The 25,634-nt window shown below is 40.2% G+C and overlaps 2 protein-coding genes across 6 annotated transcripts in view; one reads left to right on the forward strand and one right to left on the reverse strand.

Annotated features, from left to right (window-relative positions):
* UBE3A (ubiquitin protein ligase E3A) overlaps positions 1 to 12,101 on the forward strand; it is a 42,267-nt gene extending 30,166 nt beyond the window's left edge. For all 3 annotated transcript variants that reach the window (XM_079304851.1, XM_079304852.1, XM_079304853.1), the window contains 7 exons: positions 2,838 to 2,982; positions 6,521 to 6,726; positions 8,861 to 9,025; positions 9,305 to 9,460; positions 9,555 to 9,628; positions 10,094 to 10,237; positions 10,454 to 12,101. In XM_079304851.1, the coding sequence (XP_079160977.1) occupies positions 2,838 to 2,982; positions 6,521 to 6,726; positions 8,861 to 9,025; positions 9,305 to 9,460; positions 9,555 to 9,628; positions 10,094 to 10,237; positions 10,454 to 10,574 (1,011 nt within the window). In that variant the 3' untranslated portion in view covers positions 10,575 to 12,101. The remainder of the gene's footprint in view (positions 1 to 2,837; positions 2,983 to 6,520; positions 6,727 to 8,860; positions 9,026 to 9,304; positions 9,461 to 9,554; positions 9,629 to 10,093; positions 10,238 to 10,453) is intronic.
* A 7,490-nt stretch (positions 12,102 to 19,591) lies between these two features.
* Positions 19,592 to 25,634, reverse strand: part of CNGA3 (cyclic nucleotide gated channel subunit alpha 3) — a 30,734-nt gene continuing 24,691 nt past the window's right edge. For all 3 annotated transcript variants that reach the window (XM_079314073.1, XM_079314072.1, XM_079314071.1), the window contains one exon: positions 19,592 to 23,823. In XM_079314073.1, the coding sequence (XP_079170199.1) occupies positions 22,415 to 23,823 (1,409 nt within the window). In that variant the 3' untranslated portion in view covers positions 19,592 to 22,414. The remainder of the gene's footprint in view (positions 23,824 to 25,634) is intronic.

Consider the following 25,634-nt stretch of genomic DNA (forward strand, 5'->3'; position numbering starts at 1 on the left):
ACTGCTTTCAGCTTTTATTGTGAGGCATCAGTGTTGACACAGATATTCAAAGGAGCAGCTAAACCTGCAACTTTGAGTCGAGCAGCTTAGCAGCATTTTCCTGCTTATAGAATCTACTCGAAGGAGCATCAGGCTTTGCTCAAAATGCTGGCTTTTGGGTAATCCTTTATCTGACTCCCTTGCAGACATCCACTGCACTGTTCTAATCTGCCTAGCCTGCATTGCTCAACTAAGATTGTTTCCTTCCTGTTTTTTTTAGGCTGTTTTTGTCAGCCAAAAATCATTTTGAAATTTAACTGCTCTATATGTGTAAATATGGACAATTTTCTTAGTGCATTTCCATTACACAAGAGAATGTTCACACTATGACATAGGGTTGCTGTCCCAAAAGAAATGCAGAGGCAACATATGCTTTCTCAGAACTCATGAAAATTCATAGATCTTGAAGTATAATAAATTACTGGCAGTAAAGACTACAAAGCCAACAAAGTCATGACTGGGGAGAAAAAAACCCACAGCTTTATTGCTGTTGGTTTTAAGTGGAAGGGATCCAAATAGGAGAATTTCAGTCTGTCCAGCTTGACCATTTAATTTACAGTTTTAAAATAAATGCCAGTTCTTTGTTTTTCAAAAGTTGCAAGTTGTACTTGGAACATGGTTTAAGCTCCATTGTTGGCCTAGGAAAAGGATTTTTTATACAAATGGCTTAGGTAGTACATAACTAAGCTTTTCAGAAAATGTGGTTTGCTGTTTGAAATATAGACACATCTCATTTGCTGTCATTATTGGGGTCTTCATGGCTTGCCTTTGTGGTTTTTTAAACTGATATTTATATTCTATGAGGTTACACTCTCTTTCCAAATTTAGTTTTCAATACAAGGTAGTGCAATATTTTTCTCCACATGCTCCTTTTGCATGAGGTGCTTCAAAGTCTTCAAACCCATTATGATAACCCCCCTAACTCTCACACATCCTGACCTGCTGCACTTATTGGATCATGTCTGGCTGACTTGGCAGTTAGCAGGAAAAAATGTGTCTTGCTGGTGGTGTGATTTTGTGAGTCAATGGTATCATAACTTCTGCCTTTACCTTCTCTGTTCTGTTTCTGTTCTACTTTACACTTCTGTAGTAAAATTCTGTGCTTGTGCTGTAAGGAGTGTTGGCACATGTGGATAAGGGTAGTGACATAAAAAGTAAGGTTTAGCATGTTAAGGACACCTGCAGGTAAGTACAATTTGCAGTAGCCCAGATCAGAGGCAAATCTCACAAGTAATATGGTCTTAGTAGAGGAGTATACAGGTCCATCAGTGCCTTAATTTACTGCTGAGTTTTCTTTGCCACATAGGTATGTTTAGTCTAATTGTGCTGCATAAGTGTAACCAGTGTGTTTATGCTTTTAAGTAGCATATTTCGTATCAGCTGCAAAATATTCTTGCTTAACTTCTGATTTACTGAAAGGATATATTTTTGGTGTAGGCAAGTGAAGGATTTGGCAGTGTGCACTCACAGCCCAGAAACCCAGCCATACCCTGGGCTGCATCAAAAGCAGCATGGCCAGCAGGTCAAGGGAGGTGACTGTCCCCTTCTACTCTGCTATTGTGAGATTGCCCCTGGAGTGCTGCATCCAGCTCTGGGTCCCCACCATAAGGAGGATATGGACCTGTTGGAGTGAGTCCAGAGGAGAGATGCAGAAATGATCAGAGGGCTGGAGCACCTCTCCTATAAAGACAGGCTTGGGAGAGTTGGGGTTGCTCAGCCAGAGATGAGAAGGCTCCTGGGAGACTTTATAGAAACTTCCAGCACGTAAAGGAGGCTGATGAGGACTGGAGAGGAAGTTTTTACACAGCATGTAGTGATGGGGCAAGGACAAATGACTTCATCTGATAGAGGAGAGGTTTAGATTAGATATTCAGAAGAAATTCTTTACTGTGAAGGCACTGCAGCAGGTTGCCCAGAAAAGTTGGGAAGGTCCCATCATCCCTGGAACTGTGTGATGCTAGATGGGGCTTTGAGCAAGCTGGTTTACTGGAATGTGTCCCAGCCCATGGCAAAAGGGTTGGAACAAGATGATCTTTCCAGGTCCCTTCCAACCTGAACTATTTTGTGATTCTGTGGCTTCTAATGGTCTTTATATAGACTTGAAACCCCTTCTTGTAACATCAGACTTTCTACTTGGCTTTAACTGAATTTTCACTTTCATAGCAGCAGTGCAGTAGATCTGTTCAAAGGCACTGAAGAAATAAGAGCAAGAGAGTTTTGAGGCTTCCTCATTAGGGTCAAGGAGAAGGGGTTGATTTGACTGTAATACTGTCTTTTTTGGTTTTAGGTTTTTTCCCCAGCTCTTTGTTTGAGAGCTGCAACTACTCATCAAAGTTATGTTTTCTGTCTCCCACTCTGAAGACATATCTTTGTGTAATCCCTTCACAAAGCTGTTTATTGTCAAACATGTAGATCATATTGCAGAATCTTCATTGTCAGATGAATTTAATTATCCCAGTAATACATCTTGTTTTCTTCTTTTTTCGGTGAATTGTATGCAACACAATAACTTGTTTAAAATAAGTGCTTAAAAGAATAGAAATAGAGAATGCTAACAGCCAGTGAGCTTTAATGGGCTGACAGATCAGTTCTGTGGTAAGTTTCTTGCTGTTAATCCCAGATTCTAAAACATGCCTAGAGTGGTTTAGCATTACTATTGATTTCTCTTATTTTACTGTTGTGATTTGTGCTCACTTTCTTCTTAAATTTGTAGGGTACTTTTGGTTTCATCATCTGATACTAAACTATTGCAGTAAATAGAATTACTAATGAAATATTTCTGTCTCTTCACTCAATAGCTAGAGATGATTGCCATGGAAAATCCTGCAGACTTGAAGAAGCAATTGTATGTTGAATTTGAAGGAGAGCAAGGGGTAGATGAAGGAGGTGTTTCCAAAGAATTTTTTCAACTGGTTGTGGAAGAAATATTCAATCCAGATATCGGTATGTGTTCTAATGATTTACTGATTTAACACATATTTCTCACTTGGCCTGGGTGATCTTCCAAACTGAGTTTTTCTATGTTTGTGCTTTCTATATCCACTGCTGCTTCTCTCTGAAGCTCTCCAGATTTCATTGATGGTCCAGAGAGTATTTGCTGTACATTGAAGGTCACTGTGTTGTCAGCAGTCATCCTCTTAAAGGGGGAATGGTGGAAGGACTAACTGTGTACAGTTAATGAGAACCATCAATACTTGTTTGGATGTGTATCAGTAGTAGAGGGTTTTTTTTGCAGGGTTCCTTTATTTGTTCTCACCTTTCTCCTCCTTTTGCTTTGTGATTAGCTTCCAGAATTACTAATCAAACTAAAGAGGAAGACCTTCAAGTTATTTCTTCCACTTCCTCCAGCATAATAAATCTGATAGTCTCAGTTCTGCAGATCCAAAGTGTGACAGCAGTGTCAAATTTGATTGTATTTAAAGAACCAAGAGTAATTTGATATACTAGAGCCAAAATTTTACATTTGTGTTTCAGCAGTCATACTTCGATCATATTCTTTTTTCCCTTGCTCCCTGCACCAGTTGTTTATGCAAGGACATGCTTCTTTTAGTGTGCAGCTGTCTGTTACTCTGAAAAGATAAAAATGTTATAAAATAAGAATACTTCATGTTAGAATAGAAATGAGACCTGCCAGGTTCCTATACTAATTTCACATTTTATGTGAAATATGATGTTACATTGTACTTCCTGTGATGGCTTCCATTAAAGAAGCCTGACAGCTCATGGCTGTTAATTTGGTTTCACTGGACTATTTTAAAAGAGAAAGCTGCTGTTCTTGATTTTGTAGCTTAGAAAACTGATGAGCATACACAGAAATCTCTTTTGACTGGATTAGAGAGGTGGCATCATTATCAAGTACCCAGAATGAGTAGCAAAAATCTGAATCTTGGCACTAGCCCTTCACCATATGCAAGCCAGTTCTTATAACAAGTGGTACAGAACCATAGACAAGCCTTACTCACTCTGAAAAATGCAATTAACTTGGAGATTTGGAATCTGAATTAGCTTACTTTGAAGTATAGCAAAATAAAGAACTCCTCATCCTTCAGTTGATGAAAATCTATTTTCAGTGCAAAATAAGTACATTTTCAACTTGAGTTTATCTAAACAGAAGTTGTGTGGGTGTGTTGAAATACTCTTTATTTAGTAATGCTCAAGTGTGCTTACCTAAGATCCAAGCACTGTATATATACTCCCTGCATTTAAATATAGGCAATAGATTAGCTGTGCAAGCATATTTTAAGTTTTACTTCTCTATTAAAAATGTAAAACAAGTATTTACACATTTTGTATTCGTAGTAACTCTGGAGGAAAAAAGCTTTTTATTGGCTTTTGGCATAAATGTGTAAAATCAGAAAATGTAGTTTGAATTCAGTGTGTGTGTATATACATATATATGTATATATGTGCATTGCAGTATAGCAATGCACCAGATATATCAAGTGTGACTTTTGTTGATTTATAAATGCTTTCTTTACCTGAGAAAACAAGGGAGATCCTTAAAGTGGAATTTAAACTGTCTGTCCTCTCATAGGTGTATTTGGAGAGATGTCTATTGTTATTATAGCTTCTTTGACTTTTTGAGTATTTCCATATTGAACTACTTTAAAGTTTTACTCAAAGGAAGCAATAACTCAGAAAAAATACTGGTAAAGGTATTTCATGGTAAAGGGAAAAAATTGATAATTTCATATCACTTCAAGGGCAGTTGTTTTCCCCTTCTTGCAGAGTTCAGTTTCTTCTAGTGTTTTATTATCATTTTAATGTATTGTAGTCTTAATTTTGGTGAGGGGGTAAAAATACTGTATTTTACCTTAAAGTGTTTCCAGATGTGGATCTGGGTAAACTGTTGATCCTTCATTATTAGACATTTGCTGCAGTTGTTTGTTTTGACAGTTTAACTTTTCCATCATATTCCAAAAAGATCAAGTTGTTGCTTTATGTACTAGTAATCCTGAAGTTATTTTAGTCAGTTCAGAAAATGGCATACAGGATTCTATATAATGTTTGGCCTATATATGCCTGAGTTGCCCATCCATTTTTGATTTCCAGTTGCGTTATCTGATGGGTCAGTCTCTTACTTGTGTGTTCCCCTAACTGTTGATCCAGCCCTAGTCACTTACTGAGACACATTCTGGGGAATAGGCAGAGTCTTGGAATGAGCTTGCAGTTTATTGCCTTACATGGAATGAGGAAAGAGTCTTTGTCTCTTGAATGAAGATGATATTTTCAGTCTTCAATTTTGTGTTGATGTGGCTTTGTAATGAGTTTGTGCATCTCATAGGTTGTAAACAAGTGTATCTTTTAAGAGATGACTAGATAAATCCTTGTAGCAAATGTAGTTGATACTCTTCATCACATGAGTCTGAATTATGGTATGTTGAGTATAAGGAGCCTGGGACAGTTTTTCTCAAGCTCTGCCAGAAAATGGTGACAGCTGTACAAGCAATAGGTGATTGTGACTGTACCTGGCCAGGGTGGTCTCTCTCTCTCTCACCTTAAGTCCATGGGGTTTGCATTTGTCTTGCTTCAGTATCTAGTCAGGTAAGCAATGGATTTCATTGTGGATTTTATTTAAATAATTTATAGCCTGTACACACTCCAGTTTCATAAACAAGAGTTATCTTGTGTCTCGCTACAGCAAAAAGGGTAAGGACCTCTGCCTGTCTCTTGTCTTCACATTTTCTCCCTGCAGCTTCTGGCATGCACCAGTTCAGCCGTTTGTTGAAGTCTTCAGTGCTCAGCTCATGAGCTGGGCAGGAAATTGGTCACCTGAAGTGGCAAACTGAATGAGAGAAGCAAAACCACTCCCTTTAGTGACAGTGACAAGCTGTTAAAATTGCAACCCCTGCTCAGGCCATGGTCCGTTTTCCCCTCAAGTTCAGATGTTTGTAATAGCTGCAATAATGGTCCTCAAAGTAATGGTCCTTGAAACAAGCAAACAATCTGTTGGACATCTAACTCTAAAATCATGTGTGATGTTCAATCTCTGCTCCATCATCATAGCTTTTAATGAAGTAGTAGGGCTGCATCTGGTCCTCTTCCTTTGCTGGAACTGGACATTGAGGAAAGGCTGTCACTTTTTAGTAATTAAGAGTTCCTCAGGATTGTTTCATCCACATGTTTTTCACTGTGTTTTCTTGTACTTCTGTATTTATTAGTAACAATCGCTGTTGTGAGTGTGCTGCTGGTTCCTCAGTAGTGGAGGGGGTGAAAGCTTGTGTACATGCAGCTTCATTAAGTGTTGCAGGATGTTGTGTCACAGTTCTCTTACACACTTTTAGTGGTGATGTAAGTAGCAGTGTTTTGAGCAGCTCCAGTGACCCTAAGGTAAGTAGTTTCTCTTTGCCACTCAATTCAGTATAGTGTTAAGTTAAACAGGTCTTAAAGGCTAGTGCAAATGGATTTATAATGGTATGTTTTATGTGCCATTTTTATTGAATTGCAACCATAATTGTTCAATTTTTTTTTTTTTTAACAGGGATGTTCACATATGATGAGTCTACAAAACTGTTTTGGTTTAATCCGTCCTCTTTTGAAACTGAGGGTCAGTTTACCCTGATTGGCATAGTACTGGGACTGGCTATTTACAACAACTGCATACTGGATGTACATTTCCCCATGGTTGTCTACAGGAAGCTAATGGGCAAAAAAGGAACTTTCCGTGATCTGGCAGACTCTCATCCTGTGAGTTTGTTATGTTCTTTGAGTTTAATAGTGCATTAAATGTGTAATAATTGAATCTGTATTTCAGTTAAACACAAGATCACTGTCAGAAGTGAAAGTGAAATAACCAGTGACTTCCATTAAGAGTCTGTATTGGTTAAAATAAATGCAGAAGCAATAAAACTTCTTGCTACATTTTGTTTGGAGGAGGCAAAATTGTAACATTAATGAATAGGGCTCAGTATCAATACAGCATTATTTTTTTGCTACATAAACTCCTAAATGTTACTGAGAATTATTAAGTAAACAAGTATGTCTCTTCCCAGAGAGACTTCTAAAATTGGGCTGTTTATAGCTGTTTGTAGAAATAAATTTCTACCAATGATAAAGTGTAAATAAGAGTAAATATGCAAAGGTATGATGTTCTTACTGGCTTTTGTCTAGAGCAAGAGACAGATGAGGCAGTTTATGTATATCCCTACAGTTAATGAATATCCTTATTAGAACAATGATGAGTGTCCATCTTCCCATACCCATTTCCAGCCAGTGGCTGTACACAAGCACTGAGCTGTACATGTTTTTGCTTTAATAGATGGAGCACACAAGTGTGTGTGCAGGATGTCTTGGCCCTGCTCTGCCTGCAGAGATCACCAGTGACTTCCCCCTCATGTTGTTAGCAACTTTTTTTTGTTTCAAATGATGGAACACTTCCCTATTATCAGCAGTTATACAAAATCTTCATCTTTTCAAAAAAGATTAGTAAAATGATATTGTCTAAAAAGAACCTGGCTTTCATTTTTGAAAATGGGGCATGTGTAATCAAAAATACATGATCTGGTCTGCTTTGGAGGGCTACATACAGCAGCATGCCAGATTCAACCAGTTTCTCTGTATAATGATGTTGAGAAACAGTGCCCTGAGTTTCTTCTAGCTTTTATTACATACTCAAAACTTTTTGTGACAAAAAAAAAGTGAATGTGTTTCTATGGAGCAGGGTAGTAAGGGCATTTCATACTTTCTCTCCCCTGCTCTTACATTTCTTCTCTAACACCTACACTGATTTCTTTTAAAATAATCCTTTTTAACTCTTTGTGTTCTCGTATGACTTAAACACTTCAGAGCTTTTCAAACCTAAAATGAAATTCACAGTAGTCAAGTCTCCAAATGCTTTTTCTAATACTGCAGAGCATGGATGTTCACCAGCCCTCACCACCAATGGTTCCAAGTCCAGTGATTTTCAGTGCAAGCTCCTTTTTAAATGTCCTGTGGAAGAATCAAAAACACACAGATAGTGAGAGGCAGAGGATTACATGTTCACTTCCATGTTTCAAATAAAGCATTGGGGGGAAATTTATTTTTTCTACTTCACTATAAAAATACAGTTGCACACAGTTGTCATTTTTACCTTCACTTTGTATTCTTTAGCCTCTACACCTCTATTGCAGCCAAATAATTGTTCCTTTGCTGTATAGTCTTTGGTTTCCAAGAGAGTCTTGGGCTTTTCCTAAACATAGCAGGGAGGAAAGCTGGTTGCTCCTTTGAAGAGCAAACTCTTACAGGTAATTTCAGATTCTGCTTGGTAGATTCTGACCCAACTTGTGTTTTTGGTTCATAAATGTTTTCTTATGTTAAAGACTATCCCATCAGAGTTGCTTCAGGATTACTTCCTAGTTGGTTTTGATTTTAAATAAGAAGTAGAGGATAAAAACCTGCTCTCTGAATTTTACCTGATATAAATGCAGGGGTTTCTTTGATTTTTAAGTCATAAATGTTCTCCTTACTAGTGTAACATATTCTGGATGCTTTAAGAAAAGACAGATTCAAAAGACTTAAGAAAACATTATTAAGGGCTCTTAAACTGCAGATTTGACTGTTGCATTTTGGAAGATTGGTGGGTACTAAAAGGCTATTTTAAGGGAGTTTTCAATGATTGTCATGTTTCATCTTATTATCTGCTCTTGTTTCCCTTTGCAAGGGAATAAATAATAATAATAAATTAATTAATAAATAATTGTTTGGACTGCTACGGCAGATTTTTAGGTAACTTGTGTCATAGAATATAACAACCTTTTTTTGAGGCAGGTGGTTTCATGTCTTGTGGACAGTGGAATCCATCAAAGCTTATTTTTGACAGATGTATTTCTTATTCTCTTAGGTTCTGTATCAGAGTTTGAGAGACTTACTAGAGTATGAAGGAAGTGTGGAAGATGATATGATGATAACGTTTCAAATATCTCACACGGATCTCTTTGGCAATCCAATGATGCATGATTTAAAGGAAAACGGTGATAAAATTCCTATTACAAATGAAAACAGAAAGGTACACTCAACTTTTTTAAACTGAATCTGTAGTTCTTTGATATACTGGATGTAGAATTATGTAGAATCCTACCAAGATTTGGTCTCATAATTTTTAAATTATAAAGGCTTTTTTTTTTTTTTTGTTATTATTTTGTGTTGCTGTGTAAAAGCTGAGCTCAGATAATTTGCTTAGAATTACAGAATTATATGTATTTTGAGGTCTTGTATTTTAGGGAAGTACTTCGAGTGGCATGTGTTGAAGCACTAAGGGTTTTTTTTGGGGTTTATTTCCTTACAGGAATTTGTCAATCTGTATGCTGACTACATACTCAATAAATCAGTAGAAAAGCAGTTCAAGGCCTTTCGGAGAGGATTCCACATGGTGACCAATGAATCTCCTTTGAAATATTTATTTAGACCAGAGGAAATTGAATTACTAATTTGTGGAAGTAGGGTAAGAATTTTGAATATACACTAGAGAATGGAGCTTTTTTTTAACCCTGAGTATATAATTAGTGGTCATCTTTAAAAATATTGTCTTCTTACAGAATTTAGATTTTCAAGCACTAGAAGAAACTACAGAATATGATGGTGGCTATACAAGAGACTCTCTTATTATTAGGTAATTTTTTTCTAATTTTGTAAAGATAAAAAGCACTTCATCTGCTTGTTTCTTCATAATGAATTTAATATTGTAAGATTTAGTATTTTTGTAGTACTGGAGATGCAAATGTCTTATGTGTAATATTGCTTTTCTCAGGTACTGTCATTAGAGAAGAGGAGATGGTATAAGCATTGTTGAATCAGTATAATTCCTTAGGAAATAGGAATAATAAAATATCTGCAGAACACAGCCTAATTAATGTTTAAAGACAGTTAAACTGCAGTGTTTAGTGATGTTTCTATTTCTGAATCTCATTTATTGGTAAATATATTCTGAGAGTTTTGGTTTATGAATGCAACTTTTTAACTTCATGTTAAGACTGATTAGAATCATTACACCTGCAAAGCTCAATTACTTTTGAAATTCTTATTTATACCAAAGAAAGTTTACAGTTAATTTACATTTTGATTTCTTCTTTGATAGGGAATTCTGGGAAATAGTCCATTCATTTACAGATGAGCAGAAAAGACTATTCTTACAGTTTACAACAGGCACAGACAGAGCCCCTGTGGGAGGACTTGGAAAGTTAAAGATGATCATCGCCAAAAATGGCCCAGATACAGAGAGGTAAAGAAAAAAACCAAAAATCTACATTTTGGTTGGGGTTTTTTATAAATGGAAGTGAATTCGTTGCTTTTAAGTTATTAACCTAATTAAATCTGAAAGTTGAATCAATAAGAAAAGTTTATTTTCTTCAGATTCATTATTTTTGGACTTTTAAGATAAAGATGTATTTCTTTTGCATGTTCTGATATCTGAATTCTTGTATTTTTTATCCCACAGGTTACCTACATCTCACACATGCTTTAATGTACTTTTGCTTCCGGAGTACTCAAGCAAAGAAAAGCTTAAAGAAAGATTATTGAAGGCCATCACATATGCCAAAGGATTTGGCATGCTGTAATAAGTATAACAAAAGGGATTTAAAAATGATGGTGATGATGTCCCTGTCCAAAAAGGCCATAAGATAGTGAGCTACAGTAGTCACCTGTGTTTGTGCCTCCCTTCTTTACTGGGGACATTGGGCTGGAACAGCAGATTTCAGCTGCTTATATGAACAAAATCTTTATTTTTTCTTTTAGCGTGAAAGTGTTACATATTCTTTCACTTGTATGTACAGAGAGGTTTTCCTGAATATTTATTTTAAGGGTTAAATCACTTTTGCTTGTGTTTATTACTGCTTGAAGTTGAGCCTTTTTGAGTATTTACAAGAAAACAAACTGTACTCTCCCAAGGAAAATATTGCCATCATTTGTAGACCATGTAACCTTCAAGTATGTGCTATATTTTTGTCCCTGTATCTAATCAAATCAAGAACTGTACTTTTTGAAGAGTTTGCTTTTGAAACTTGAAGTCTTGAAAAACAGTGTGATGCAATTACTGCTGTTCTAGCCCCCAAAGAGTTTCTGTGCAAAATCTTAAGAATCAATAAAGATGGAAGGGAGAACTTGGAATGTTAAATTGCAGCCTTGAGAACTTTACTTTAGTCACAGCACAACAATTAAAATTCATTTCACTATATGTTGTCTTCACATGTCTTGTAACAAACTGTGTTTTTAATTAGGAAACATTTCTTAGCATATGAAAGGGTAGAAATTTTAGTTACTTTTTTTAAAAAAGAAGTTTACTGGGGAAAGTGCATTTTCAACTGAACAGCTTTAGAGTAGGGAGTGAAGTGTCTGGAAAAAATATAGGAAGTTTTTGCTATATTATTAACAAAGCATGTGGAAGTGCACTTAAAATGAAGTTCTATTCTTAATTGCCTATTATGTTGACATTTAAAATAGACAATCCAAAGTCTTCCCTACATGTTATGTCATCATCATTTATTTAATGAATCATTTTTCCTACCTATCAAGGCACATGATCAGTGTTGCACCATAGTCTAAAGGGATGGCTACTGTATTTTAATCTCATCTAACAATAAGCAAAAATTGAACAATATTAAACGTGAGGCCTACTTCATGTTGTACACTTCCAACCATTAAATAAACTGTTAGAAAGTAAGTACTAAGTTTATGTTCATCTACTACATAAAGTATTCAGTAGGTTTTTAATTTAACTCTACAAATCATATCAGAAATAAATCCTTTACCTTTCTTAGTCTGTGTTTAATGTTAATTTCTCCTGTTGCAATATACAATGAAGGGATTATGCATTTGTAAGTGCAGATGTAACTGGCATATCTCTTTTCCAATACAAGCTGCAGCGGGTGTGCAGAGCTGAGCTTGTGCCTTGACAGTTGCTATAACTGGCTACTACCGATCAAACCCGTGACTGTGTGGAATTGGCTTAAAAGGCTTAGTTTTGAAATCATTGGAAAAAGAAAAGATGTCTTTCAGGACTATTTTAATAAATTCTTTCTAGTAATAGAAACAGACAACTGTTATGTAACTATGATGCTGAATAAAACAATGACCTTTTTTCACCACGGTTCAGTGAAAAAGAAAACAAGTTACTTTCTTACTTTGATAAATTAGATATTAAATGGTTTGATTAGAAATTGTTGTAGTACTGCATAATTTGAGGGTTGCAGGTACGGAAAGCTCTCCACAAGTGAACTGTAGTGATGTGGGATCCGGCGATGTTCCCCTCTCAAATTCCAGCCTGTGCCAGATGGCCTGGACACACGGGACTGAAGCTTCCTGGGGAGGGAGAGGTGTTGTCTCTTCTGGCCTTTATCTCAGAGGTGTCCCTTAGGGCCTGCCCTCTTGTATGCCCACCTTGTTGTATGTCCCAGAGGAGGAAAACAGAAGATACCCTGCCTCTCACTGGAGTGGTTGACAACAGTGCCTGCTGAGCCCTTCAAGTTTGGAGCAGCTCTTCCTGTAAGTGATAAGAACATTTGCTGAGTGCCTTGAGGTGCTATCACTATGTGATACTGCTGTTCACAGTCCAGTGCTCTTAACTCTTATCCCTATAACTCTTCTGCTGATTTAGCTGTGGATTGTGGTTCACCCAGCTGACAGGTGTATGTGATTCACGTTGGGGTTTTTTATATAGGTCTAAAAGGTGTGCAGACAGCATAACTGGATAGCAGTACAAAGTTCTCTTAACTGTTGACATTGTAAATATGGTCTTTCTGTTTTCCTTTAGCATTAGGATTAAAATAATACATAATTGCATTGGCCTTCAAAAGCATAAGTTGTTTTTCAAGGAATCATTTTCAGGTAAGATATAAATATTTAATATTTGATTTCTCATGTAAATATATACTGCCTCCCTCCAAATACCACTGTATTGAAACCTTATCTTCTTAATGCTGGTGTGTGCACAGTAGTTGTTCAGCAGCACCAGTTGATAAGGTTTAAAATAAATAAGTCTTGAACTCTTACAGCTGCAGGCTGCATTCCTGTCCTACAGAATTTTCAAGTTAATGTTCTGTTTGAAGGGGAAAATTTCGTTTTAAGTTATTTTGGGTGTGCCTGGAGCCCAGAAAAAACCCCAAACCAAACTTGTCTTTCACAGTGTCTAGCAAAGTTCAGGTCTATAAAACTTGGAGACTTAAATGTACTTATGTGTGATGGAAATACCTCTCTTGAGTGAGACACAAGATTCCTCTTCCAAGGCAGTAGACTGATGCCACTGTGGTGGTGTTCTCTCCACAGGATGTCTTCAATATGTTGACAAGAAGATATTTTGGACATCTCAGCACTGCTATATTTGACAAAAGAAAAATACCTCTTCAAGTATCTCCTTCTGCACCCTAACAGACTGCCTGGATATTTCCAACCTCAGTGCAAAGGGGCCATCAGGCTTCTGTGTATTATACAATGACATGCTTCAAAAGTTATATAGTTATAATAGTGCAAGAGAAGTAATGCCCTGAAAAGAGTCATCTTAATGTGGCATTCCTTCAGATTTAATTAGGAGTGAAGAAATGGTTTTATTTAGCTCTGGAAGTATGTTAGCACATAATGCTGCATAAACTTAACATCACCTTTTACAAGATCAAAGCTTTTCCTTGTTGCTAAAAAAAGGCAGGAGTGAGCACAGTTCAACTAAGGAATAGTATTTTGTGAACTTCTCACTGGGCTTGTCTTCCATTTGGCAGGCAGCAGCCTGAGACAGAATGGTGGCAGGCAAGGGGACCCCCTCCAACCCTGCATTCTGAGGAAAGCTGATGCTGGAATGAGCCCAGGGCTCCAAGGAACTCCATGTTATGGTAGTGAATCCATGCCTGTCATCCAACAGTGGCTTCACTGCTGAAGCAGGAGCTTCCTGTCACATCTGACACCACACAGGTGTGATGGGCCCTGTGGGCTTAGCCTCCAGGGAGCTGCAGTGGGAGCTGCCCAGGTGCTTGACTGGGCTCCTGCTCTGTGAAACAGGGAGTTGGAGTTGGGAATTAGTTCCTGTTCTGCTGATGTTCCAGAAGAGGACAACCCCCACATCATCAGCTTTAAGGTGTTTCCATCGCTCTGTTGTAGCCAGTTATCTCCAGGTGAATTTTTAATCTCACAAGAGGATTAAAAATTTCCTGCTTGCCTCAAGAGTTTCTATGATGAATATGAATTGGGTGGAATGTTTTGAGCTGTGCCTTATTTATTCAGAAAAACTCCCGTTATTTCAGCATGCAAGATGGAGCAGGAATTTCTTCCAAATTAAGCTATTCAAAATCAAGCCTTTCCTAACAAGATGCTTAGTCTGAGTCACAAGGGTTTCTGATAAGTTACTTACAGTTCTTGTTCATAGTTGAAAGTTTAATTAAATTGTCATAAAATCTGTAAGGCCATCGGGGACTTAATAAAATTAATTTTGAAAAATTTATATTTATGCTGAATCATGGAAGGGACACTGCTTTGGAAATAGAAGTTGATACTGGCATTAGTCTTTAGACACGTAATTTCTTACACAGGTGAATTTATTTGGAATACCCATGAAATATCATTGTATTTTTCTCTAGTGGTCCATCTGAAGATGTTTTCAGCTGTTGATTTTTATTGTTGTTCTTCATTAACTAAGTTAAAAAGTGTGTGGGAAGATGGTTTTAATTGCAGATACACAAGTTTAGTTTTGTCGTTTTCTGCAGTATTTGTAGGATACCTCAAGAGAGTGATTCAGATAAATAGCTGAAGGTTGTCTAGTGTGCTTGTGTTTATGAATGTCTTGCTCAATATAAATCCTGTGCTGGGATCTCTGTGTGGGGAAATGTCTAAGAGACAAAGACACTGGAGATGCAAGTGGAGGGTGGGAATCATTATTCTATTTTAGGACAACAAGATTGCAATAGGAACTCCTATGTTATTTTGCTGGGTAGGTTTGTGCATAGTTTGAGACTTAAAAATTGAGAGCAGAGCTGAGTGTGAAAGTTAGACAGCAATTGCTGGAGTTAGACTTCTGTCCTTCAAAGGACAGGCAGCACAGGTCAACTACAAACCCACTGCATGTGCAGGGATCCTGCTGCTCCTGCAGCCTTGGCTCACAGCTTGGACTAGCCAATGTCAAGGGAAGATAAAAACTGCAGAGATTTGCAGCTCAACCTCTACGTGCAAAGCTGACATGAAGCCTTTCTTAGTGTCACCAAAGGTGTATCTGCTGTGCCACTGGAGTCATGTACAGAGAAAATCCCTTAAAACTCTTCCTGCTGCAAGCTTCTGCTTCCAGACCTGTGTAGGATGGCAGAGGGAGTAACAGTGCTCAGGAGTAACTGCTGTGAAATGACAAGTGGTTGAACTTCCCTGTTTTGAGCTGCCATACATCATATGTTGCTACCTTTGATTTAATATTTCCTTTTGCAAGCACTCTGTTTGAGCAGCAAGGGGTAATGATCAGGTAAGCCAATATGTTACAATTGAAAGGGTTTTGTTTCCTAATATAACTGATTTTAATAAAAATGGAAAATTCAGCACAAGAATGTTTTCTAGATGAAAGGGTGTTTTCAAAAGAAAAATCCCTTGTGCCATGCACACTGATTTTTTATTTTTGTCATCTATGCATGAAGAATGCTATGAATTTTGTAGCAAGCCACCTGAAATAAATTACATTTTGGTTTCACCAATATGGGTACTTTCCTTTAAAAGCTTGACACAGACTGCTGTGAGTATCTGATAATTGTTGCTCTTGCCCTGTTTTTTATACCTTGAATTTCTGGGAAGGGTCTCATTCCCAAACTAAAATCCCCAAGAGGATATCCTTTCTAACAGAATTCCTGTCTGGCTCATTTGGTGGATGGCTGGAGCCACCAGCCTCTGTTTTCTGCTCTAGCTGTAGTGACCAGCAGCCAGGCTGGGTGAGAGTATTGCTGCTGTGCCAGGAGTTGTTCCAGACAACATCCTCAGGCCTTTCAGAAACAATCCTGCTCCAGACCTGCAGCAGTTTGGGCAAGAAGTTTTGTCATCCAGTTTTTGTGCTAGCTTTGATTTTGGAGGAGAGGATTTGTCAGGGTTTAAGCCTTAGCAAAGGTTTCTTGGGTTTGGGGCTCTCTTTCTGGGACCACCCCTGCCCTCTGTTGCTGCCTTCAGAGGATGGATTAGTCCCTTCTCACTCTCTTGTTCTCTTGCCTTCTCCTGCAGAACAAGAACTGGCCTGGACACTTTTGGACTGCATGTCCTGCTGCAGCCCGGCAGTGGCACTGGGGGCCACTGGTGCCAATGATTTCACTGCTGCAGGTCTGTGGGTGGGAAAAACATGTTCCAGCAGTCTTTTTCCTGGCATCTGCAAGGTGGAAGCCTCCAGCAGCCATACTCTGCTGTTTTTTACCTTTCCTCTGGGAATCTTGGAACCCAAGGATGATTGCAGCCTCTGGGGTCTCCTAGTAGCTGATGGCAGCACCGGTTGGTCTCAGCACCTCCTGAGTTTGCTCTTGAAATTGTCCCTTTGCCCTGCCCAAGTAAGAGTGAAGCTGTGTAGGACTAAACCCTCTATGCAGTAGGCAGCACTGCTGTGGTTTGCCCTCAGCAGTGCCAGTGGCTGGGGAGGAGGAACCTCCCCTTCTGGAGTTATCCCTGTCACCCATTGGCCTGGCTTGGGCCTCTTCTTGCCACCAGTGTAAATCAGTTTAGAAAGCTCTATAGAGGCTCCCCTGTCTGATTTCTTTCTCTGGCTCCAGACTGCAGCATCCCTTCTGTGCCAGCCTCCCTTCTCCAGTGGCAGGAAGCTGAGTAGCTTGGAGTGTCTCCCTTGCCCAGGATATCTGTCACCCCTGCTCCTGGCTGTGGTTTTGAACTGCCACCAGCTGCCCAGAGGTGCTGCATGGCTCTTTCTTGCTCCCCTTCTTCCTCACTGCACTCATCCTTCTTGGGCTGCCAGTGCTCACAGCTGGAGCAGTCAGGTTATGGCAATGAAACTGTCAGCCTTGGAGCCCTGAATTGAAAGCGTTTCTGCTTGGGGCATCTCCTCTGTCAATCTGCCTTGAGCCATGAGCCTTGCCTGTGCTGTCAGTGCTCAGGCTGAGCCATACACAGAGAAGCCTGGCTGTGGCTGACAGGATAAATGAGCTGTGGAGGCAGCCAGTGTGTTTGGAAAGGCATGAGGCTTTGCTAGAAAAGCTCTGCAGCTTTGTGCTGCTACACATGAGCTTTTTTCCTAACTTTGATGCAAGCATGGTCAGAGGCAGCTTTTATTGCAAGGAGATGAGGCATTGGGCTTTTAGTAGTCAGAACTTATAATTCCCACCTCTGGATCATTTCCTTCACTGACAGTACCCAAGGCTGCTGCTGTAAGAGAAGCTTTCCTATGCCAACCAGTGAACAAGCAGCCTGAGGACTTGCTTTAAACACCCTAAATCTACAAGCAATCTGAAAACAGTGGGAATCCCACTGCAGTAAGTTGGATTAATTATCTGCACTATTCTGCAAGTAAAATATTTGTACTTTGGTGAGGAACTGGCACTTGCTTCTCCTAAAAACAGTAGATCTTTACAGCATGGATGGTTTGATTCATCAGCACTGCAGTCAGGCTACACCCAAAAAAAAAAAAAAAAAAAAAAAAAAAAGTTTTATGCTTTTCTGTCCTCTTCTCTGGAAAGGCAAGTAGTGCCCATGGGTTCTTGCCATGCTGCTCACCTGAAGGGGCTGCTTTGGGGTGACTGCTTTGGGGTGATTCCCCTTCCAGGGCAATGAGGGGATATAATTCTTGGCAGTAAGAACAGAATGGTGTGGGGTTTTTTCCTTGTCAGAAAGCTAAAGAAATTATATATTAAAACAGTCAAAAAGCAAAGAAATTAATAGTATTCATTAAGTTGCCTGTTGCTTTAGAATACAGCCATGCTTTGCCTGATTTTCCATGTTAAGTGTTCTTCAGATACCCTCTTACAGAAAGGTTGGTACCAGACACTGCAAATGCTAACAAAAAAAAAAAATTGAAGAGCATCAATTAGTAAATTCCTGCCATGTTTCTGCATTTCTAGTTTTACTATTCTACCCTTGATTCACCTGCACAAATAAGACAGGTCTCTGTTAGAGCTGGCTAGTGTCCTCAGCCTCTTGAGAAGACAGCCCATGGAAGCTGAGCCATTGGCACTGCAACCTGTATGTCCTTGTAGGAGCCCAGGTATCTCCCAGCTTTTGATGAAGGAAATCTGTAAGATCTGCTGCTTCAGGAGTAAAGCTGATGTTTGTGTTCATCCTTAAATAACTGCTTAAAGAGTGCAAGCTTTTCCTCCTCCCTTTGCTCCTAGGAAAGGGGAGGATTGCAAACACAGAACAGCAGAACTGTATTTGCTGCAGTGAAGCTGCAAGGCCCATTGGCAGCAGCAAGCCTCAGCCCTTGTGAGCTGGAAATGATTGCAAAATCTGAATTTCAGAAACAAAAGGCCTGACCATCTTCAGCCCTAGAGCTTGTTCCTCAGAGCTGGTGTGGTTCCCCCCCCCCCCCCCAGCACCCTTCTCGTGGTCTGGGCTATGAATGGGGCTGGGAAGGAGAGAGGAGTCCCAGACTGATGGCTTCCCTCAGGAAAGCTGCCACAGCTGCAGTCTTATGCCTTAACTGCCTGTACAGTTGCCAGATCCTTTTAGTGCAAAATTTGTTTTGCTCTCAGGGATACATGAGGGGATTTTGCAAACACTGAATTATGTAGACAAGGGTTTGATTCTTTCTGTTTGTTCCAGGTTGGAAGCATTAATAGAAGAGCTGGGGGACCTTGAAGCCAAGTGAAAATGCTGTCATCTTGCAAATCTTGAGGGTGAAAAGTAGCTCTCCTTTAGTCTGCCTGTGTCATCTCGCTGGACAGCCTGGCCTGGGTTTGGCCTGTGAATATCTCACGAGTGTGTCTTCCAAAGCCAGCAACACACGGACCAGCTCAGAGAAAGCACTAAGGCTTTTGCTTTTGTGGAGGAAAGGACAATGAGCAGTTTGGCTTTAAGGTGAAGTCAAGCCCTCATATTGTACTTTAATGAAAATTTGGCAGGAATGAAACTCTAAAACCAATGCCTTGGAGAAGAGTTTTAAAAGCACAGTTTTACCTTCCCTGGGATGTTTCTGAAGAAAGAGCTGCACTGCCAAGAAAACCCCAACCCTCAGCTGTACAAATACATGAGCTGTTTTGCTGTCACTGCTCCTTCTGAAGTCCAGTTCATTGGATTTGCCAGGGCAGTTTTCTGCTGTAAAAACTGTAAAGTAAAATAATAGTAGGGGATGAGGGTAGAAGTACAGGGAGGGCACTGAGAGCACTTTAGAGAGGAGCAAGGCTGAAATCGTTTGCTGTCAGGGTATAGGGTCCACAGCTTGAGGCCCTCTCCCTGGAAAAGCTGACTGAGCAGCAGCTGGAGCACAGTGTGCCACTCCATCACCTCTCCTCTCCTTTTGCACGTGGAGCAGATGTTCAAACCTCTCAGCCTTTCCCTGTCTGGTGTCTCCCTCAGCACAGGCAGTTTGGAGCAGCAGTGCCAGCCCATGGCTACCTGCTTAGGCCCACGTGAAGTGAGTGTTGTGGCCATTAAACCTATTTCTAGATTTAGCATACACATATTTCTGCTAGACAAGCTACTGTCCCGGCTGTGCTGCCCTTCCTGGAGCTGGGAAGGGGAAGGCAGGAGACAGGTGGTGGCCCATGAAGAGCCTGATAGGCTCTGTGCCCCAGGGGACCTGGCACCCCTTAGGCAGTGGGAGAATGGTCAGGTTCTTGTGCCTGAGTAGTATCTGCAAATGCAGGGATGGTGTCAAAACTGGGCCCAGGACCAAAGCTGTGTGCTAGCTGCCCTGTAGTGAGGGACACCACCATTCCCACTTAGTTTTCTGTCACTTCAGATCTCTGCTCAAACTAACAATTTTCCAGGCCACGTAATGGTGACATGATCAAAGTCTGTCATGAAACACTAAAATCTAGAGGGATATGGGTAAAAGAAAACACAGAGGTGCTTGAACATTACTCAAAATATTTTAATGTACGTGTGTAGCCACATTAAAGAAAAGGAAAAAAACATTTTACAGAGATGAAAGACGTCAAAGGATGTGATGCCAGAAGCTGTATGTTTCAGAGTGACTGAAGCCAATAGTATCAAAATGCTCTTTTCTGGTGTATGAAAACCAGATCAAGAGGCACAGAAAGGGATGAGAAAACATGTATTTAACTGAGAGATTAGCTGTTCTAATCCATCAAGTAAAGAAGCAGTCCTGTGTTTTTTAGGGTTTTTTAACAGGTATAAATTTGGTATGACGAGTACTTTAAAGTTTTACTCATTTATACCTAGTGGACTGGAACAGCTGTGCTATGTTGGGTAGATAGGTATGAGAATGATGACTGATGGAGAACATGTCAATATGCACAAAACCCCTACCAGACACAGTGGGTTTGTCACACAGCAGTGAATGTCAGCCAAGGTGAGTGTGGTACTCGCCTCTGTCGGGAGGTGAAAGTTTTGAGTTGAGCAGCCTGTGACAGCACTGTCTGTGCTCACAGGGGTACCCTGCAGTGAGCCCAGCTCCACCTCAGCCCTGCCAAAATCAGCCTCTTGGAGCTCCCCCATTTCCTTCAAGCCCTTAGAGAAAATAAGGACAAGATTCAGCTGATGGACCAATACTCCTGAGTGCCACTGACACAAACAGATCTTGGCTACTTTCCAGACCACTTGTTACAATCAGTGGATATCTTGATTATGGAGATTAAGCCAAATCTAAGGAAGATCCATAAGTGTAGCTGGTTTCTAGGCTAAAAGCAGTTTAGACAAGGGCCATGTGTGGACATTACTACCCAGTTGTCCCTTTGCCAGTATTGCTGGCAAAGCCCCCATTCCTTATTCACTGGCATATTTGTCTCTCTTACCAGGCTCAGAAATGTCAATAGAAGGGAACAGCTGCTTGCGTGGAGATGAGGAGTTACTCTGAGCAGTTGTACTCAGTTTAGCAGAACTGTCTCTTTTCATTCCACTACCACCCAGTTAAACCACTCTCTTCTCAGTGGGTTTCTCACCAATTTTCCAACAGGGCATCAATCCCAGATGTTGTCATAAGTCAGGCCTAAGGAACAACCAAAATCAGCACTGCCCATAGTAATACCTAATGCCACTGGAGGATCCCATGCCATACATGCTGAACAGCCCCTGCTACTCCATACTTTTCAAAAGCCAATGAGATGCAGGAGGATGAAAGTAACATAGGGAAGGTTGCATGACAGCAAAATACTGTACAGAAAAAATGAAAGCTAATATCTTCTGCATTCTCCTTAACTAATGGAAACAAGGTAGTGTGACAACTACTTTGGAGAAAAGATGGTGGCAAACAGTAAAGGGAGATGGAGTAATTATCCTTAGAAGAAATAAAAAGAAAGAAAACATAGGGCTAAGTGACTGAAATGACTTTTCCCTGCCTTGCAGAAACCCTGTTGTGGGAGCAAGCTGCCTGGCAGGCAGGGACAGCCTGCCCTGACAGCCCATGGAATTTCTCAGTAGCCTCCCTGGGGACTGCTCATTTGCCATGGAGTTCACTCAGCACCCTTCATATGGGAGCTGCACACATAAGGGCCTCTTTTCTCTTCCCAGGTTCAGTGAAGACATATTACCCTTCCACCAGTGAGCTTTAGGGGACTCCTTTCCAAGTGAGGATTTTACCAGTGTGGATGGAACTGGGCAGAAAAACCACAAGGGAGGACCACCTGCTCGCTCCCCTGGTGAAGCCGTTGCAGAGTAGCAAAGGCTGTCACAGACCCTGCCAGAAGGGACATGAATGAGCACTGCTTCTCTGTCAGCATGGTCCTTTTTGCAGAGCCCAGCTCATTAGAGAGAATCAGACTAAAGCATCAGAAAGCACAGTTATTTCAGACACGTGCAGGGTGTACTGCAATGGCCAGGTACCTGGCACTGCTTAGCTGTCATCCAACTGTTTGCACAGACTGTGAAAGAACAAAGATTTTGAGAAACCCAGACATCCATCCATGCATGCATTCAATCAGCTACTAAAGTGGCAAATTAGAGCAGGGTACCTTATAAACATTTTTTAAGCTCTTAAAAAGGAAAAAAAACATAATCTCTTCTAGTTCAAGTACAATGCCTTCTTAGGGCATGATGTGCAGGAAGAGACAGTGTGTCAAGACCTACAGGTGCCAAATACAACAGACATTCTGAGCACGACTTGTAAGAAGCCCACTCTCAGTACAAAAAAGTACCAAGGGCTGGACCAAATCTCCCCCCAAGAAGAAGGTGACAGTGTTCTATTTACAAGAAAATACTGCTTCAGTTAAAAATGCTAAAAACCATTCTCTTGAGTTCATATAAAAATAATTATGTCTATGTATGCACACACATATTTACATACATTTATGGCTTTCAGTGCTTCAACCTTCTCCAATAAATGAGGAAATATATTCAATTACTGCTTTTTCTCCTCCTCAGGTTTTTCAGCCTCTGCTTCCGCAACTGATAAGCTGCCACTACCATATTTTTTCACTCTGGTTTCTACTCTGGCAAGTCTCTGTTTCACCTTTTGTTGAGATGCACTGTATTCAGCCAAGAGCCTTGCAAACCTAGTCTGCAGTGTATCCAGAGCTACTTCGAGTCGCCCTATTTTTTCTTCCAAGTCTTTGGGGTCAGCTCCTGCTTTCGCTGCCTCCTCATCTATTAAATTGTCTTTCATCAGAATTTGACGTCCTTTCTCTTCCAGAGCCTTTTTGGCATCTGGATATTCTGTGAGAGCTTCCATTAAATCATCCTTAGATAAGCAGAACAAATCTGAATAACCAATACTCCTAATGTTGGCTGTCCTCCTGTTGCCAGATTTGCTGCCTTTGATGTTTAGGATGCTGATTTCACCAAAGTAGCTGCCATCGCTTAGGACTACAAATTGGGTTATGCCATCATCTGCCACCACGGCCAATTTTCCCTCTTTGATAATGTACATTTCTCTTCCAATATCTCCTTTTTTGCAAATGTAGTCACCAGGACTGAAGACCGTAGGTTTCAGTTTCAGCACCAGCTCAATGAGAAGTCCAGCTTCACAATCCTGGAATATACGCACTTTCCTCAGCGTATCCAAGTGGACATTGATGGCAATTTCAGCCTTCAGCTTGTCAGGCAGATTTTTGAGAACTTCCTTCTCATCGACTGTTTTCTTGTTGGTCCAGAGATAATCAAACCACTTAATAACCCTGGCTTCCAAATCCTTAGTCACTTTTCGGAATTGCATGTACTGTTTAATAGAATCCACTTTGGCCTGGAACTCTGCCCTGGAAGCATTCATGTTGGAAATCATGGAGCCGACGTTACCGACAATGGTAGCAAAGATGAGCACGCCCACCAGGAAGTCGATGACCACAAAGAGATACTCCTCATCCTTCACGGGGGGCGGGGTTTCTCCGATGGTTGTCAGCGTGAGCGTTGACCAGTACAGGCTGTAAATGTACTTCCTGGAGAGGCGCGCGTACTCCGGAACAGACACGTTGGGATACACCCAGGTGTCGGTTCCAAAGCCGATCACCTTCGAGATGGCAAAGTATATGCACGCGTTCCAGTGGATGATGATAAGGATGTATAACACAAGATTGCCAATACGGAACATGTTGGGATAATTTGTCCTGGTCTCGGTACGGTCAAAAAACTCAAAGAGCCGAGCAATCCTCAGCAGGCGGTTAAATCGGAGCTCGGGGTAGTTCAAACCAAGCTTGAAATATGCCAGGTCCGTTGGCACAAGAGACAGCACGTCCAGTTTGAACTGCGTAGTTTGGGTATAATGATCTCGTAATTTCTTCTCATCCTTAACTAGCAAGCCTTGTTCAAGGAAGCCTTCAGAGAATAAAAAGATTTTACTTGTTAGAATAAAAACACCATCAACAGTAGAGAGTGACATTTCAGGCCTAAGAATGTTAAAATTTGTGCTGTTATGCTTAGCATTGAGACACTGAGGTCATTTAATGGCATATTTAAATATTTAAATCAAGTTTCAAATCTGATATATAATGACTAAGAACAGTAATTCTATTATCACAACAGTGTTTGCTGAGGCTTTCCACTCTATTCTACAATAGAGTAGGTATCTTTGCAAAAAAAAAGGAGATTCAAGTGTCTAATTTTTCATTAATCATTGGCATGAGTCCTAATAAAGTTAAGCAAGCGTTAAGCAATTGTGTATAAAATAGGAGTGGAATATTTAAAAATAAATACAAAGAATAAGTAGGTATAAGGGATTATTGGAAACTTTTCCCAAACCATACAGATATCCTTGAGATAGATAAATGTAGTTACCCCCCTCTCTAAGTCATGTTTTTCCTCTTGTGTTGAATGTTAAAACTGACATGATTTTCTTAGGTTTGCACTTGGTGTTTCTAGTGAGAGAGCTACTAAGTGGACTTTCACACATCAGTCTTTCTTCATTCCAAAGACTTTGAAAAGTATTAGAATTTTAAAATTTATAAGTAGATATAAACTGCAGTGACAGACCTCTACTGCAGCCAGTCCACCCACAGTGCTCTTTTGTGCCTCTGACATCATTAAAAATGTTCCACAAGGAACAGCCTATGCACTGCAAAATACTTGCTGCAATTGCAATGGAGATATCTGTCAGCCCATTAGGCCCTTCAGGAGAAAAAGTCCACTGAGAAAAAAACAAAACATTCCTGGTGTATCTGTGATTATCACATTTTACTAACCCCTTGGTAATCTAAAAGCCATCTAAAGCTTTCTCAGAGAAGCATCTCATGCAGAGCACCAGGCTGCATTTCTTTGTGCTCCATACAGCACGGCTGTATTTCTGGAATGTGTGGTGCATCCATAAATGCTCATATATTTGTGTGTATCTGGCCTTGGATCTGATGGCAAATACAAATGGAAGTAGTTCCTATGCCATGCATGTGTTGCCTCTCAGAAAACTGCTGAAAAAGCTGGTAAAATATGGCTCAAATATGCCCTTTAGTTATACAACTGAACAGAAAAGCTGGCCAGACTGATTAATTTCTGGTACACAGCTTTGAAAAATAACTTTGAAAACACCTTCCTCCTGAAAGGGGTAAAATCTCTCAGCTTTTTGATCCCTTATGGAACTAAAGTCATACAGTAAATCTTTTGAAAGCATTAGAACACAGTGTATGCTAAATATGACCATCTGCTGAGACATGAATCCTTTCTGTTTCACAGTGCACCAAATAGGTGAAATGCAGACCAACTGGCCCTGCAGCTGGACAAAAATGCACCATGGAGAAGCTGATGATCAGAGTAGTTGTGGGGCTAACTAGATCTCAGTTCAAAGGCAGACCCTGCCTTCAGACAGCAAAAAGTCTCATTCTTCTCCAAAGGCTCTCCCCAGGGCAAATGGACCTTACAGACACACAGGAAAAGGCGGCAGGCAAAGGCAGAGCCAGGAGAGGCTGTAAAGAGAGTTGACAAAAATTCTGCCACCTAAAAGAAGCAACTTCTTTCATGGAGTGCCTGGAACTACAGCAGACACCTGCACTGAACTATTGAGGAGACAGCTCCAGCAATTCTGCAGTTGCAAGCCAGGCCTGAAAATTCAAATTCCAGTCAGGCTTTTATCAGGACAGCCATGACAATTTATAATTTGGTTTCCTGGGACATGCCTTATTTCTGCTCTGTTCTTTCTC

The sequence above is a fragment of the Erithacus rubecula genome (assembly GCF_903797595.1).
Source record: "Erithacus rubecula genome assembly, chromosome: 1".
Lineage (NCBI taxonomy): Eukaryota > Metazoa > Chordata > Aves > Passeriformes > Muscicapidae > Erithacus > Erithacus rubecula.